General features: G+C 39.1%; 2 protein-coding genes across 2 annotated transcripts; one reads left to right on the top strand and one right to left on the bottom strand.

Annotated features, from left to right (window-relative positions):
* Window positions 1–32: 32 nt before the first annotated feature.
* On the bottom strand, window positions 33–2,576 carry LOC133723744 (uncharacterized). The gene is made up of 2 exons (XM_062150613.1): window positions 2,146–2,576; window positions 33–1,777 (listed from the first exon to the last, which is right to left on the bottom strand). Exons 1-2 carry the CDS (start codon window positions 2,453–2,455, stop codon window positions 1,560–1,562), a joined length of 528 nt encoding a protein of 175 aa, XP_062006597.1. The 5' UTR covers window positions 2,456–2,576; the 3' UTR covers window positions 33–1,559.
* Window positions 2,577–12,271: 9,695 nt separating this feature from the next.
* On the top strand, window positions 12,272–12,942 carry LOC133721144 (glycine-rich protein DC7.1-like). The gene is made up of 2 exons (XM_062147678.1): window positions 12,272–12,459; window positions 12,578–12,942. The coding sequence occupies exons 1-2, from the start codon at window positions 12,351–12,353 to the stop codon at window positions 12,718–12,720; spliced, it is 252 nt and encodes an 83-aa protein (XP_062003662.1). The 5' UTR covers window positions 12,272–12,350; the 3' UTR covers window positions 12,721–12,942.
* The last annotated feature ends 1,973 nt before the right edge of the window (window positions 12,943–14,915 follow it).

Below are 14,915 nucleotides of genomic sequence, written 5' to 3'. Positions count from 1 at the left end.
CCCTATAGTATTGACTTGGTTAATATGAATTTGTATTTGACTTATACTGTGTTTTAAGTGTTATACATGTCTTAGCCAAGCATACTATACTCCTTAGGTGATGGAGATTCGAAGGGGTTGTACTTAGAACCTTACAGTTGTCTTGTAGGTTCGTATTGGAATAAGTTCAGTGGCCGCGAGTTACAATCCTTGAGGAATAGGAACCTCTTGATTCAACTCTGTTAAGTCAACGAGGATTGTTTTATGGAAATGAGGTTCTTTTGATTGTTGAAGTGTTTGGTTGAGGACATGGTGTGGACCTATGCACGTACCTAGTGTGGATACGAGTATGAATTGTTATAAATTTTGTCTTCTTAAGTTGGACGTACAGATGTTTAGATGAGGTGTACGTATCAAGGATTAGATATCTTGTTTTATAAAGAGACGTCTTAGTGGAGTTTTGGTAATTGACATGTGATACGTGATTAAAGTGACTCTGAGGCAATTATGCTGACCTTGTGTGAGATTGAATTCTTAGTGTAGACTAAGAAGGTTGTGTGGTGATTTTATATACACTACGTGATGAACTTTTAGAAGGAAAAGTTATGAGTAAAAGTATGGGTTTTTTCCCTGATGTCTATAGCAGACTTGTGCATATGGCAGCCTTGTGGTGGTGCCAGTAGTGTTTATTTTATAACAGTTTTTATGGCAGTGCTTGTAGTGCTTTAGTGGTAGTTGTGTGATGTAACCATTTGATAGAACTCACCTTGGTTAAGGTGTTAGCCATTGAACAGGATTCTTGACTCTGTGGTTTGGGAAGAGATTGATATAAATTTTTGAGTGTAGTGAGGTAATTTGGAGATACTTAGGTTATCTATAAGGAGGGTGGTGGAGTTTGTTATCGAGGTGATACCAGGTTAGATACCTATATTAATGTCGCCTTATTGGATGAAACTGAACTTAAGGAGTTGAAAGTTCAAGGTGAGAGTTTACTTGAGTAGAGATTCATTAGAGCTAGTATTTTTCCATGATGGTACTGTATTGAGAAAGAAGAAGAATGTGGCTATGTTCCTTCTTTAAGGTGAAACATGACCATGATTAGATTTGGTACTAAGGATATGAATTATCGATAATGACTTGGAGCGAATTTGTAGCATTCTTTTGAGACATGTACTTTCCTGCCCAGTGAAGGATATGTTAGTGTTCTAGTTCTAAAGATCACGAGCGTAAGAGGTGTTAAGTTTGGTGCTCTATAGGTGTTTCTGAATGGGAAGTGTTTAGCTTTATTAATCCCTGAATTCTAGCGACGAAATTGTTTGTGTTTGGTTTGACTCAGAGGATGCTAGCTAGACCTCTGTGCAACTTAATTGATTGTTGGATTCTTTTTGAGTGATTGTTTTTATTGCATCATTATGAAAGATGTGTGCAGTAGAGTTGTTTATGGTTTTGAAAATAGTATTGGGTGACCAAGGTTCGATCCTTGGTGTTGTTGTTGGTTAAACAAAAAGAAGAAACAACATGCACACCATCTTATTGATTTATTATTACAAAAAGGAAATTGGAACTACGCTATACTAAGCCTAATCAGTAGCTCCGGATGGGTTGAGGCTGAGCTCAAGAGAAACTGGAGATCCACGGTTGTAACCGCCTGAGCCACCGAAATAGTAATCATGTGCACTACCTTCCTCGGAAGTAGTCTTCAGGTTACCAAAGACGTCCTCGCCGTGCACGGGGAACAGAGGAAGAGTTTGAACCTCCTGGTGATCTCCTCCTCGTTGTTGCAGGGATGTTTGTCCTCCTGTTGTGCCAAAAGAGTTGGACTGGTATTAGTGTTGAAGTGTGAGGAAGAATATGAAACAAAATTTAAGTAAATAAATCCTTCATTACCAGTAGAATAGGTGGAACCAAAGTTGAGATCAATGGATCTACCATCATCAGTAGAACTAGTGGACCCAAAATTGATGTCAATGGATCCACCAGCTGGCCCAAAATTGATGTCGATGGATCCACCAGCACCAGTAGAACCAGTGGACCCAAAATTGAGATCAATGGATCTACCAGTACCAAGAGAACTAGTTCTCATGGGCACTGGAGCAGCCTGATTACACCTATTCATCTGCTTCTCTCGAGCCCTGACGTTCTGGAACCAAAAGTAAATGTTCTTACCCTCAACATGCCCATACTGGTTCAGCTGGAGACAGATCTCGTGAATCTGCTCTGTAGTTGGGCACTTAAATCCCTTGACGTAGTAAAGATCCTTGAGGATTCTTATTTGTTCTGGAGTAGGAATCCACCTGGTACGGCTTCGCCAGAAATCCATGTTGGCACTACTTCCAGCTGCTTGGGTGTTTCCTCCCTCCTCTGTTGGTTGCTGTTGTTGTGGTTCCATTTGTTGCGGGGTTTGGAGCTCCATTAGTTGCAGAGTTCGTGGCTCTTGGGTCATGGGGTGAGAGGATGTGGAAATCGAGGAATACATGGTTTAGTGTTTGAGGGAGATTTTGTTAGAAGGATTGGAGTTGTTGAACTGGTGATTGGAGATCTGAGATTCTCAGAGGAAAGATGAGATCGAATCTTCAAATGGAAGAAAAGATCTGAGAAAGAAGGATTGAAGATTTGGAGGAAAATATTGAAGATCTGAAAGTTCAGAGGAAAGATGGGATTGAATCAACTAGATGGGAGAGAAGATCAGAAGAGAAGGATTGAAATTGATGAAGAAAGGATTTGAGAAGAGAAAGGCTGAAGAGTTGAGAGAGAAAGACTTGAGCTCGGAAGAAAAATTTCTTTTCTTTTGGAGTGAACAGTTTTTCTCCAGAATGCACCTATTTATAGAACAAGGTGAGCAGATCTCCACCGTTGGATGAACGATCTCAGAATTTGAATCCACGCGTTGGATTAAAGTCGCCCCGAAACCCGGAAAAGCTGTTGGCGCGTGTTGAGCGTGTAAGGGGACAGGCCGAACCTCGAGACGCTGTGGCAGACAGCTTTAGCCGAAAGTGATTTGCTTTCCGTAAATCACGGAAGAGACGTGTCGTGGCACGTGGAGTGTACCGACAGTTTGTTGTTATTCTATCGCTTATGATAGAATAAATAAAAGAAGTTGCATGGATAGTAACGAGAGCAGCTGGTGCTCTAGTGGTTGAAGAGCAAGGCTCATGTACAAGAGGTCAGAGGTTCGAACCTTGCCTCTCGTTTATTTTTATTATGTTCGCTTATGACATAATAAGTAAAACATTTGTACACATTATATTAAGCACAGCTTGTGCTCCAGTGGTTGGTGGGCAAAGCCCTTGTGCAGCAGGTTAAGGTTTCGAACCTTGCCTCCCCCGTTATTTTATTTATGTCGCTTATGACATAATAAATATAACACGTGAGCATATATTAATGAAGGCAGCTCTTGCTTCAGTGGTTGGGAGCAAAACCTTCGTGTTTGAGGTCGGGAGTTCGAACCTTACCTCTTACAAATATTTTTGGATCTCGTATATGCTTGATATACGGACGTATATACGGTATGTACGGTATACATACGTATATACGGTCTGTACGGTATGTATACTTATATACAGTTGTACAGTATGCATACGTATATACGGTCTGTACGGTATGCATACGAATATACAGTTGTACGGTATGCATACGTATATACGATCTGTACGGTATACATACGTATATACGGTATGTACAATTTCATACCGTAGCCGAGCTGGAAGATGGTGGGCCGATTGGTAGGCCCAAATAGTAAGCCCGAATAGTAGGCCCAAATGTTAAACCCAAAGTGGTTTGGGCCGGTTCGAAATGTGGATGGTCCGATTTCTTCAGGCCCAATTGGCCAGCCCTAATGCTTAGCCCAAGGATTGAACAAGCCCAAGTCATCGTCACTGGGTGACATATTTTATTGGCGTGCTTTTGGGGATGATTTGTTTTGAGTGATGCATCTCTATTGTTGTGAAGAAAGGTGCATGCTTGAGTTTTACTATAGAGATTTACCGTGATGCTAATTGAGTAGCGAAACACTTTGTGGGAGTGTTTACTGTGCTTGTATGCCAGTACAGAGTGATGATCTATGTGAAGATCTATGTGAAGATCTATGTGAGGATCTATGAGATGATCCATGTGACGATTTTGTGTATGTGATGTGGAGTGTTGTTGAGCAGTTGTTTTGTGAATTTACATTGTGATGAAAGGATTTAGTGGCCCTAGGAATGTATTTTTATACAAAGGATTGTGGCTTTGTAGATTACTACAGATTTGGAAAAGATGGAGATTCTATGATTAGGTCAACCTTAATCGAGAGGAATTGACTTACGCTCAAATTTCGGGACGAAATTTCTTTAAGGAGGGTAGATTGTAATACCCCGAAAAATCCAAATTAATTTCCGTGGATTTTTAGAAATGATTTCACGATAGTAGGAGCGAGTACGAAGCTTGGAGAAGTTGTGGAATTAGTTCGAACGATTTTATTTTCGAAAACGAACGTTTTTAGGGGGTCAACAAAGTTGACTTTTTATTCGTTCAAAATTTGGGAAAACTTCCTTCATGAAAGTTGTAGAGCTCGTCGATACGAGTTCGTGGACATGTGGAACGCATTATTCGGAGTTCGTATGATTAAGTTATGAATATTTGAAAATTGGGAATTTTCTATAAATAGGAAAAATTTCTGATTTATTCATTAAGGACAAAAAAATGGAGATTTTGCGGAATAGTCCCCCGAAACCCTCCGTCCTCTCTCCTCTCCCACGCGGCCGAACCGCTCGACCCGACCCGGCCGAACGGCCCTCCTCCGGCCTCCTCTGGCCACGGACCCGGCCTTCCCCGAGCTCGCCGTCGCACGCCCAGCCGCTCCCTGCCACCGTCTTGCCCCGCCGCTGCCCCCAGATGGAGATCGAAGACGCCCCAGCCATGTGAACCCGACCCGACCGGAAAACGACTTTTCCGGCGTTGCATGGGCCGATCGTCCCCATTTTCGTGATCTCCTCCTCATGCTGATCATCCCCATGTAAGCCTTTCATCACGATTTTGTGTATAGAACGCTAGATCATGGTTTGACTTTTTCGACGTCCCTGATTTAATCTGAATCTGATCAGACGCACGAGATTAATCCAACTTCAACGCTTGATCTAGGACGATCTAGGCCAAACCAGACTTAGCTCCAGGTATGGAAGTCGATCACCCTTTCATTTTGAACCAGTTTGTAGTTGGTCACTTTGCCATCTGAGGTGGTTGACCGTCGTTGACCGCCGCGTTGACCGCCCACTGACCACCGCTTGTGGCGGCGCATCAGACCATATTTCGAGTTTTCATTATCTAGGCGATGATCTATGCATCCATACGAGCGTTTTGATATATAACATGGTCATGTTAGAAAAAGTTGATAAATAGTGGATTTACGTTTTGACGTTACTATTTAACGTTTTTACGTTTATCTTCGGTTTACGATCTGTGAAGATCTGACCATCGGTTTTGCTTCAATTTTGGATATGTTGATCGTATGACTGTCCCGGTGACCTTGTGAGGTCACGGACGAAGATCCGACCGTTGGATCTTCGTATAATTGAGAAATAGTGATTCGGAAGGCGATTCGTGAGAATCTGACCGTCGGATTTTCATATAATTTTGTGGAGATGTTAGTAAAGGCGATTCAGGAAGATCTGACCGTTGGATCTTCGTGATAATTTTGGAGGATGATCCTAAAGGCGATCCGTGAGGATCCGACCGTTGGATCATCATTAAATTCAGATCCGACCGTTGGATCATCGTTTAATTTGAATCTGAGCGTTGGATCGTCGTTTAATTTCATATTTGAGTTGTTGGCTAAGTCAAGATCATTATTGGACTAGGTGATTGACGGTTTGAGTTGGTGGACGATTGTGGATCGTATTTTGAGCTGAATTGAAGACGCAGCGGGATTATCGAGGTGAGTAAACCTCACGTGGTTCATATTACGAACCCAATACAATTAATTGCTTTATTTTGTTGCAATCATATGAACTATTGTTGGTGTTACTAGACATTCCTGTGTGAATGTCTGTATATATATTATTACGTGAAATAATATGTATTGTTGGAGTTGTGTTGAGTTATTGTTGAGAAACAATATATTGTGAGAGATATTGAGTTTATTGTTGAGAAACAATATATTGTGAGAGGTGTTGAGTTTTATTGTTGAGGAACAATAAATTGTTGTGATCTGTGGAGATCACTAGGTCACAAGGTGACCATGGCATCTATTAGTGAATCACGCTCTCGTACCGGGCTGGTGGTTATTAATAGTATTAAATCGTAATCACGTCTGTGGCCGGACGAGTGGTTACGTTCAGTTAGAGCTCTAGTCTGTCTGCCAAATGTGGAGTGACCTTATGAGTGAAATTGAGAGTAACTCATAAGTGTCAATATATATATGGTAACCTTATGAGGGAAATTGAGAGTAACTCATAAGGGTCTATATATATATATGAGTCTGTCTACCAAATGTTGGGAAATCTTATGAGCGAATTTGAGAGTAACTCATAAGTGTCTATATATATATATGAGAGTGAGGGATCTTATGAGCTAAATTGAGAGTAACTCATAAGTGTCTACATATATATATGAGAGTGAGTGATCTTATGAGCTAAATTGAGAGTAACTCATAAGTGTCTATATATATATATGAGAGTGAGAAAGTAACGTGGGTTTGTGGTAGTCTTGAAATCTAATAAATCAACAGTTCTTTCTTGTTTACTCATACTGGCTGTAAAAAGCTTACCGGGTTTTGTGTTGTTGCAACTCCCGGTACACTATTCAAATTGTGTAGCGGGTAATCCTACAGGACAGGAGAACCAGGACGGTGATCGTGCGGTTAGAGCAATTGTTAGAGTTTTACAACAATTGTAAGTTGTGAGGTGTGTTATGCTCATTTGAGCTTTATAATATATTGTGAGAGTGAATTGTAATAATGAACTCGAAGTTTCGAGATTTGGTTTTTTTGTAATTGTAATTATTCAGGTTTCGGATTTGAATTTATCATTCAAAATCCGGGGCGTGACAACCTGCCCCTCACGATCCGCATCCCACGATCGCAACCGTCAACGACTCAAAACCGCACCACACGGGCCATACTGCCACAGTCACGCCACCCAACCCCGATCCAACCAGCCATGCCCTCACACCCCACACTGTCACCGCCACGATCCGCACAGCCGCGATCCGCTCCGCCACGATCACACCACTGCGACCCAAATCCCATTGGCCACGCTACCTCGAAACAACGCCAAGACGAAGAGAAACCAAAAACCCCGATCCAAGACCACTGCCATCCGGGTTCGATCGCCGGAGCAATTATCACGACCACCACCGTTTGTCCTCCCAGCCAGAACAATCCGACAAGCCCAAGCAAACCCAGTTCGATGGCCCCCCCATGAGCAATAGCAATCCAATACCCGTCCGGCAGCCGACCTCACGACGATGGCAAGGCCCAAAGGCCCGCCCGTGCGCCCGAGCGCCGCCGGATGAGGACGATTTTGCAGAGCAGTGGCCGACCTTTTGAGAGATTTAGTGTTGTTGATGAAATTAGATTTTAATAGAATACCCTTGAATTGGGAGAGAATTGAGTCATGCATGTTAGTTTCCTTACACTAACAAGTTAATTAGAAAAGTCAAAAATTAAATTGGATTCACAAAAATAAAAATATTGAAATCGTAATTCTAACCCAAGAAATATGGTGATTGATGGCGATTGAAAACTAAAATAATTTAGAGCCATTAGATTTTGGAATGATAAGATGATCTTTTTACTCAAGAATTACATAACATGATTCGGCAAATATGTGATGTGTGTAGATTACATGGCATAACACCTAGGATTGAGGCCACAAATCTTAGGCCTCATTGATGCCCTATATCATTGCTCTTAATTTATATATGCTTTAGGGAAAATTACGTGGTGATGAACATGATTGAACGCGCAAATTCCATTTTGAAAAAAAGAGATCGATTATTCAAAAAAAAAAAAAGAGATCGATTGCTTCCCACAACGGTAGCAATACACAGAGATTCACAATCAATTTGTTATTCCAAAAAGAAGAATATAAATCAGATAAATAATATTAACAAACACGCAATGATTACTCTTGCATATATAGCGCTGCTTTGTGTCTAATATTCCACAAGATTGGATCAATATTAATGCTCTGCTTGTGCAAGTTATTATTATTTTTTTCAGAAAATAAAAAAGAAAAGAGTTGGTTATTGCAGAGAAAAGAAAATGAGAGAGAGAAAAGTAAGTTGTGGGTACTTTTTAAAATTTTTTTTTAATAAAATACATTTTGTAAATGTCTTAATTATCTTTGTGATTTAATTAATTCTCAAAGTTTATTAATCTTCTAGGGTCAATTCTGTCAAAATTTTAGATTTTGGCTAACAAAATCTCTTCTCTTAATAATAGTATAGATTATGTACCTCTAAACCTTTGGAGCGCAGAAGTAAAGGAAATGAAGGATACGGCCGCACCTCTCCTCATCTCTGGAGTATATATTTTATTTTTTCTTTTTCTTTTTGTGTATGTAAATAGCAAAAGTACACTATTATTTTTAATGTTTTCCCTTGGAGTGCTTCTATTTATACCTCCACAATTGTCATATGGACCTCCCTCAGTTTTTATAAATTTTTTATTCCCATTTTGACCCTGTAGAAAACTAAAAAAAAAAAAAAAGAAATTTATAACGTAGTCGCGATGCAACCAAAGATGCATCCCCAAATTGAAATTGCCATTTCTTGGTTTCTCTTTCTTTCTCCTTCTTCCTCTTCCTCTTCCTCTTTCCTGCATATTTTTTTTTTTCTCTTCCTCCTTCTCTTTTCTATATTTTTTTTCTTGTTTCTCTTATTTATTCTCCTGTATGTCTCTCTATCGGAATTGGCAAGTCCTATATGAGAGTCCTCGTCTAAAAGATAAAGTTTTGATCACCGAGTCCGCCTAATTGAATGGCTCCTACTTCTTTTAATATTATGAGTTGAATTTCTTATTAAACAGACTAAATTAGTTTGCTTTGCTTATAAACTCATTTGTTTCTTCATAATCAACTAGATCTAGATGTGTGCATTCCATTGATTTTGCTACTTGATATCTTGGGATGACATTAAATTGCAATCATATAACACTCAAAGGCCCAACCCTCATATGCTTTCTCCTATGAACCTTCTCCAAACTTGAATCCCAAATTGTCTTCTTTATCAATTCTTTCAATATCCTTGATCTCATATGTGTTATATTTATTGATCAACCTCTGAACCTCTCTATCTTTCTCTCACAACAAAGTTTTTGTCGAAGACACACAAGTCTTGTGAGGAGGTAGATTGAGGTCAGGAAGTGGAAGAAGATAAAGAAAAGAAAATTCTCAAAAGGGTAAAATTGAAAATTTAGTGATAAAATTTTGGGTAAGAGATCCAAATACCAAATGAGAAAAATGTGGTATTTATTCTCCTAGAATCTTCACCATCTCTTAAGCCTCTTCTAGGGTTGGATTTATTAGCACTATTTTATGGCATCTGTTGATGCAATGACGGCTAGGCTAGTTTTTTCCTTAGGGTTGGATGATAATGATGATGTCATGCACCATCCATTTGTGTCATTTGCGACGCCAGGGAAAGCTTTCGTCACTCGTTGCTTGTTCATGGTGCATACTTCGACTTCGACTGAACACCTACAAGGCCTTCAATGCAAATGCTTTCATGTGAATTCTTCCGGAGCGTAGCGGCTCTAATAAGGTCCAGATTCAAGAGCAGGGTGACATAACTTTCAACAATGAAGCGGCTATTGCTTGGTTGAAAGTGACGGATTTCAGGAAATTCAACTTTTTATTGGCAAACAAATGATGAAACTCACGACATTAAATAAACGAAAGATTACAACCAAATTCAGCAACTGGTCGGAACCACAGACACAAACAGAATTCTAACACACATAAGAAGATTGGCCTTAATATGGAGGCTGAGACGTGCAGAGCTGGTCTTCTTCTTGGTATACACCAAGGTTGGTCGAAATTGACATTGAGAGCGACTCTGCCCTTCTAATTGCTGCTCTAAATTGCGAGGATAATTTTTCGGAGGTAAGTCGTGTTTTAGATGATTGTAAAGACTACCTTACTGCTTTTCAATCATTTAGAATAATGCATATCTACCGTGAAGCAAATGGTGTTTCACATAGGCTTGCACGCCTTGCTAGTGTTGATGGACTGGATGATGTATGGTTAGAGGAGACTCCTGCTATTATTCAGGATGTACTCTATGAGGATTATTGTAATCTTTCTAATGTAGCACGGGGTTCAGGTTTTATGTCCCCCCCCCCCCCCGTTGCAAAGTATTATTTCAATAAATAGAACCGGGCGTGGGGCTGAGCCTCCCAGCTAGGCTGGGTTTCAAACCCCTTTAAAAAAAAAAAAAAAAGATTGGCCAACAGCCAAATCCAGCAAACAACTAGGATTACAGACCATAAAACACAAAGACCAAGGCCCAAATCAGGCGAGCCCACACACATCACCACCAGAACAGCAACCTAGCGACGAGGAAGAGACAGCAGATTTGGTCGCGCCGCCTAGAAGAAAGAGTGTCCAACAATACCGAAAAAATAAAGGAGACACCGATGACAAATCCGATTGATAAAACATTACAGTCCACTTGGTCAAATTAGTCCACTATTTCATGCTGTCTCTCATCTTAGCTAATTAATCGGTTGTCGAAGTTCATTTTTTTCATGCTTGTGATAATTAAAAAAAAAAAATGACAAAAACCTTTTCAAAAGCTTGAGAAAGAGCCTAAGCAACATTTTATACAATCTTCTATGATTCTACAATCTTCTATGATCTTCAAACATGCTTATCTATAATTCAGCCAAAAAAAAAAAAAAACATGCTTATCTATAAGCTAGCATGGCCGCCATAGATAAACATGATCAATTACGTTTTTCTTTTTTCTTTTATTTTTTCCTTCTGTTCTATGAGCAATGGCCATATGTCCCGTAGTACGTATGAAAATGATGTGAGTGAAAAATTACAAATTCAATTTGACAAAAAAAAAATAATTACAAATTTATAATAGTACCTACCCTACAGTGGGAGTGAGTAGGTGCATGTGGTCATAGTTTCATCTTTATCCAAATCCAATTATGTCCAGTTAAAAGCATCCCGTGTGCTCTATATTAATAATAATGGGTTCAGCCAGTGCCCTCGAGAATTTCATGCTAGATCTTTTATTTTAGCTAAACAATCAGCGGCCAAACTTCTTTTATGTTTGTGATAATTTAAAAAAAAATAAAAAACAATAAACCGTTACAAAAGCTTCAGAAAAGAAGGAGCCTAATTATGCAACATGCATCTTCTACAATCTTCTATGATCTTCAAACATGTTTATCCATAAGTATTTTTTTTTTTTTTTTAATCGGGTTAGTTGTTAGTAACTCACACACCCATGCAGTGGTATCCCAACGCCAGAACACCTGCACCGACATTGCGGCGAAAGCCTGACAAAGCCAGACTAATCCATAAGCATCTTCTGTTCTATGGAGTTGAGTGAATTTTTAAATGTCCCGTAGTCTGAAAATGACGCGAGTGAAAAATTACAAATTCAACATAATAGTGCCTACCCTACAGTGAGTAGGTGCATGTGGTCATATTTCCATCTTGATGCAAATCCAATTATGTCCGGTTAAAAGCATCCCGTGTGCCCTATATTAATAACAATGGGGTATACTTTCCCATATTTATATGACCTAGTGACGTAAGGAGGGACGTATATATCGCACAAGATCCATAGTTTCATACGATTTTTTCGAAATTGAATGAAATGTTTATTTATCTGGCCTTGAGACATGTGAGTTGTATGTGGTTTGTCAACATTGTAGTGTGAAAAGCTCCCTAATTCAAACTTTTAGACTATTAGGCTAATCCATTTTCATATGTATATATGTAACTGCCTAATTTGATATTGATGGTTCATTCTCACTCTGTAAATTGATGCTAAGAAAGAGAATCATCGGAACTTCACCCGATTTTCCACATCCCTTAAAATTAGAACTTCAGATCGAGTAACACGTATAGTTACGTGGACTCAAATACTTGCTTAATTGAAACGCACTCACATCAACCTTATCAAGAAAACCAAATAAAGCATTTCGTACTAGTTTAATTATGCGCAAAAAGAAAAGGAAAAGAAAGAAATTAAACTGTGGGTCTCACAAATTGATCCCTCTTTCTCACTCGCTCACTCCTCTCCCACGTACTCGATCACTCTTCGAGGCCAAGAAGTCTATAAATAGGGAGGGCCAAGCTTCAGCAACTTCACTCAGAAATCAATCACCTCTTGCATACCTTCCTACAAACTCTAAGCAATCAAGAGAGATCGAGATGGCACTCTCAAAGACTTTCCTTCTTGTCGCCCTCGCCTTCGCTGTTCTCCTCATCTCTGCTGAGGTCTCGGCTCATCGTGACCTAGCTGAGACTACCACTACTACTCGTGAGTTTCTCACTTAATTTCTTAATCAACCAGTATAGAATTACATTCTATAATTCAACTTAATTGTATTATGTTTCTTTTCTTTTCCTTTCTAACGTATAGATTTTTTCGACTGTAGAAAAAGCCAACACTGACGGTTACCACGGACACGATCATGGACATGGCGGCCATGGAGGACATGGTGGACACGGAGGACATGGTGGACACGGAGGTCATGGAGGACATGGACCTCATGCTGTTGAGACTGAAACTGAGAACTAGATGGTGACGACCCTTTGTATGCATGCAGTTGTGTGTATATTGCACTATTGCAAGCGTACGTACCTGATGTAAGGGTATTAATATTAGTAGCTTGTTTGGTAATTAATAATAAGTATGTATTGGTTGAGCAGTCCACCAAACTCTCAATCGATCATATCTTTGTAATTCAATCCTCGCATCTTCATGTTATGAACTATATATGATCCACTTAAATTAGCTGAATTCATGTTTGACTATAAATATAATATATATATATATATATATATATATATATATATATATATATATATATATATATATAACTCCAGTGTGTGTGGGAAAAAAAATTTGTCTAATAACACCTAATTAATAACAATTTAAAGAAAATATATATTGCCGGCCAGCTCAAAGGTTAACGTAGTTTTATAAAGTTCTCGATGAAAGTACCAATTTGTATGCAGTAAACTTTATTTTACGTGCAATATTTGAATGACGAGATAAGCTCAAGACATAATAATAAGAGAGGCTCTCGGCGCAAAACAAACTTTTCTGGTCGAGGTCGATACTGAATCACTAAATTTAATCCTTGAAATTAGATAAAAAAAAGCTGACACTTACGGGATCCGGATCGTCTCCTTGGCTAGATTTCCTCCTTTGTTGCTAGATTCGAAATCTAAAGAGTTAATAATTGTCCACATCAGCATCAGACTATTAAACTCCGAAAAGCAAGATTTCCAATGCTAAAGTACGTTTATTTCCGTCATCTTTCCCCTCCTTCAACCTCCTCGACACCTTTTCATGCAGAAATAAATTTTGAATCAATTTCAATATCAACCTAATAGCCTATGGCTTCTGGACTTAGTTTAGTCCATCTGTTTCTAGTCGCCTATTCTCCATTCTCCTTTTCGTTCTTCTTGTTTTTCTGAAATCTGATTCTATCTGATCTATCATCTGGAAATTTTCCAATTCTCAGACGCAGAGATCTGTACACTACTTTGTTTTTTTCTCTCAGATTAGCACGCGGTGGGGGAAGAAAGCGATGGACGTGGATGACGAGATTCATTCACCTGCAGCGAGTGGTAAACTGGTAATCTCATTTTGGGATTTTGGGTGGGTTTGCTGGCGAAATTTTATTAAGATGTTTTGGGTTCGGTAGATTTGGGATTGGCAGTGAAGTTCAGCACCAAATGGGTCTCTCTTGATTCCTTAAATTCCCAAAACATTAATTCTCAGAACTTTTATGTTCTATGCTTTGCAAGTTTGCAATATTCATAAGACAATTGATGTAAGAGACATCTATCAAGTAGGTGATTGTCTAATGAAATGGACATCCTGTAAGAGATCTAAAGCCTTGAGATTTTGTCTATGGATTGCAGTTTGCTGCAAATGGGTATTGAAGAGTGATTACTGGTCATAAAAGAGGTGGGGATTTCAGTCCTCGTTGAAGAGAGAAATTAGTCTTCAAATACAATCATTTGGTCTATACTCTCATGCCGGTGCTATAAGAGCGTTCGAACTAGGAGATATGATTCTGAAGTTTGTTAAGTGGGTTGAATGATGGTCTATTTCTCTGGGTATTCAATTGGCTGTACCAGGCAATGGGGTTTTTTTTTTTTTTTTTTGAGAAAGAAGTAATTGCATTAAAAGCAATTTAGATACATACATGGATATAAGTACCGTAGAGAGTCCAACATAGACTCATCCACAACCTAAATATGAAAGTCAGGAAACAAAAGCGTATGCCTATTAATTAGGCCCGCTACCTGAAACAATCACATATAATAAAATACTTATAACCAAAAGAAAGAAGTGGAAAAATGTCATCACTTCTTCTCTAAAAACCATGAAGTGATGAAACTACAGTCTCATCACTCCATGAAAACTACAGGCAATGGGTTGAAAACTAACGTGGAGGCAAGAGATGAAGTCATGAAGACGAGAAAGATGGGGAGAGGAAAAAAAACACAGAAAAAGAAAAATTATTTGTAAACGGCGTTTATGTTTTGTTAACAGTAGAATTCTAAGCTATCCATTTAATGCATATTTTGCTGATGTGGAGTTTTAATGGCCCTTGGATATGTAATCTACGGTTGAGATTGAAAGCCAAGGATAAATAAGGATAACTCCCACAAGGAGAGGATCCGGATCCAACACGTACTTACAGCTATAGCCTGCAATCTGACGGGAAAGTTTTTTTTTTTTTTTTTTCCTGAAAT

The sequence above is a fragment of the Rosa rugosa genome, chromosome 7 (genome assembly GCF_958449725.1).
Source record: "Rosa rugosa chromosome 7, drRosRugo1.1, whole genome shotgun sequence".
Lineage (NCBI taxonomy): Eukaryota > Viridiplantae > Streptophyta > Magnoliopsida > Rosales > Rosaceae > Rosa > Rosa rugosa.
Note: the sequence above shows the minus strand (reverse complement) of the source record. Positions and strands in the feature narration are given on the sequence as shown.

Excerpts from the sequence above, each read along its gene's own strand:
- LOC133723744 (XM_062150613.1), bottom strand. The coding sequence starts at position 2,455 with ATGTATTCCTCGATTTCCACATCCTCTCACCCCATGACCCAAGAGCCA. Across the intron at positions 1,778-2,145 it reads CCAGTATGGGCATGTTGAGG|GAGGACAAACATCCCTGCAA; the intron begins GTAAGAACATTT and ends TTGGCACAACAG.
- LOC133721144 (XM_062147678.1), top strand. The coding sequence starts at position 12,351 with ATGGCACTCTCAAAGACTTTCCTTCTTGTCGCCCTCGCCTTCGCTGTT. Across the intron at positions 12,460-12,577 it reads TGAGACTACCACTACTACTC|AAAAAGCCAACACTGACGGT; the intron begins GTGAGTTTCTCA and ends TTTCGACTGTAG.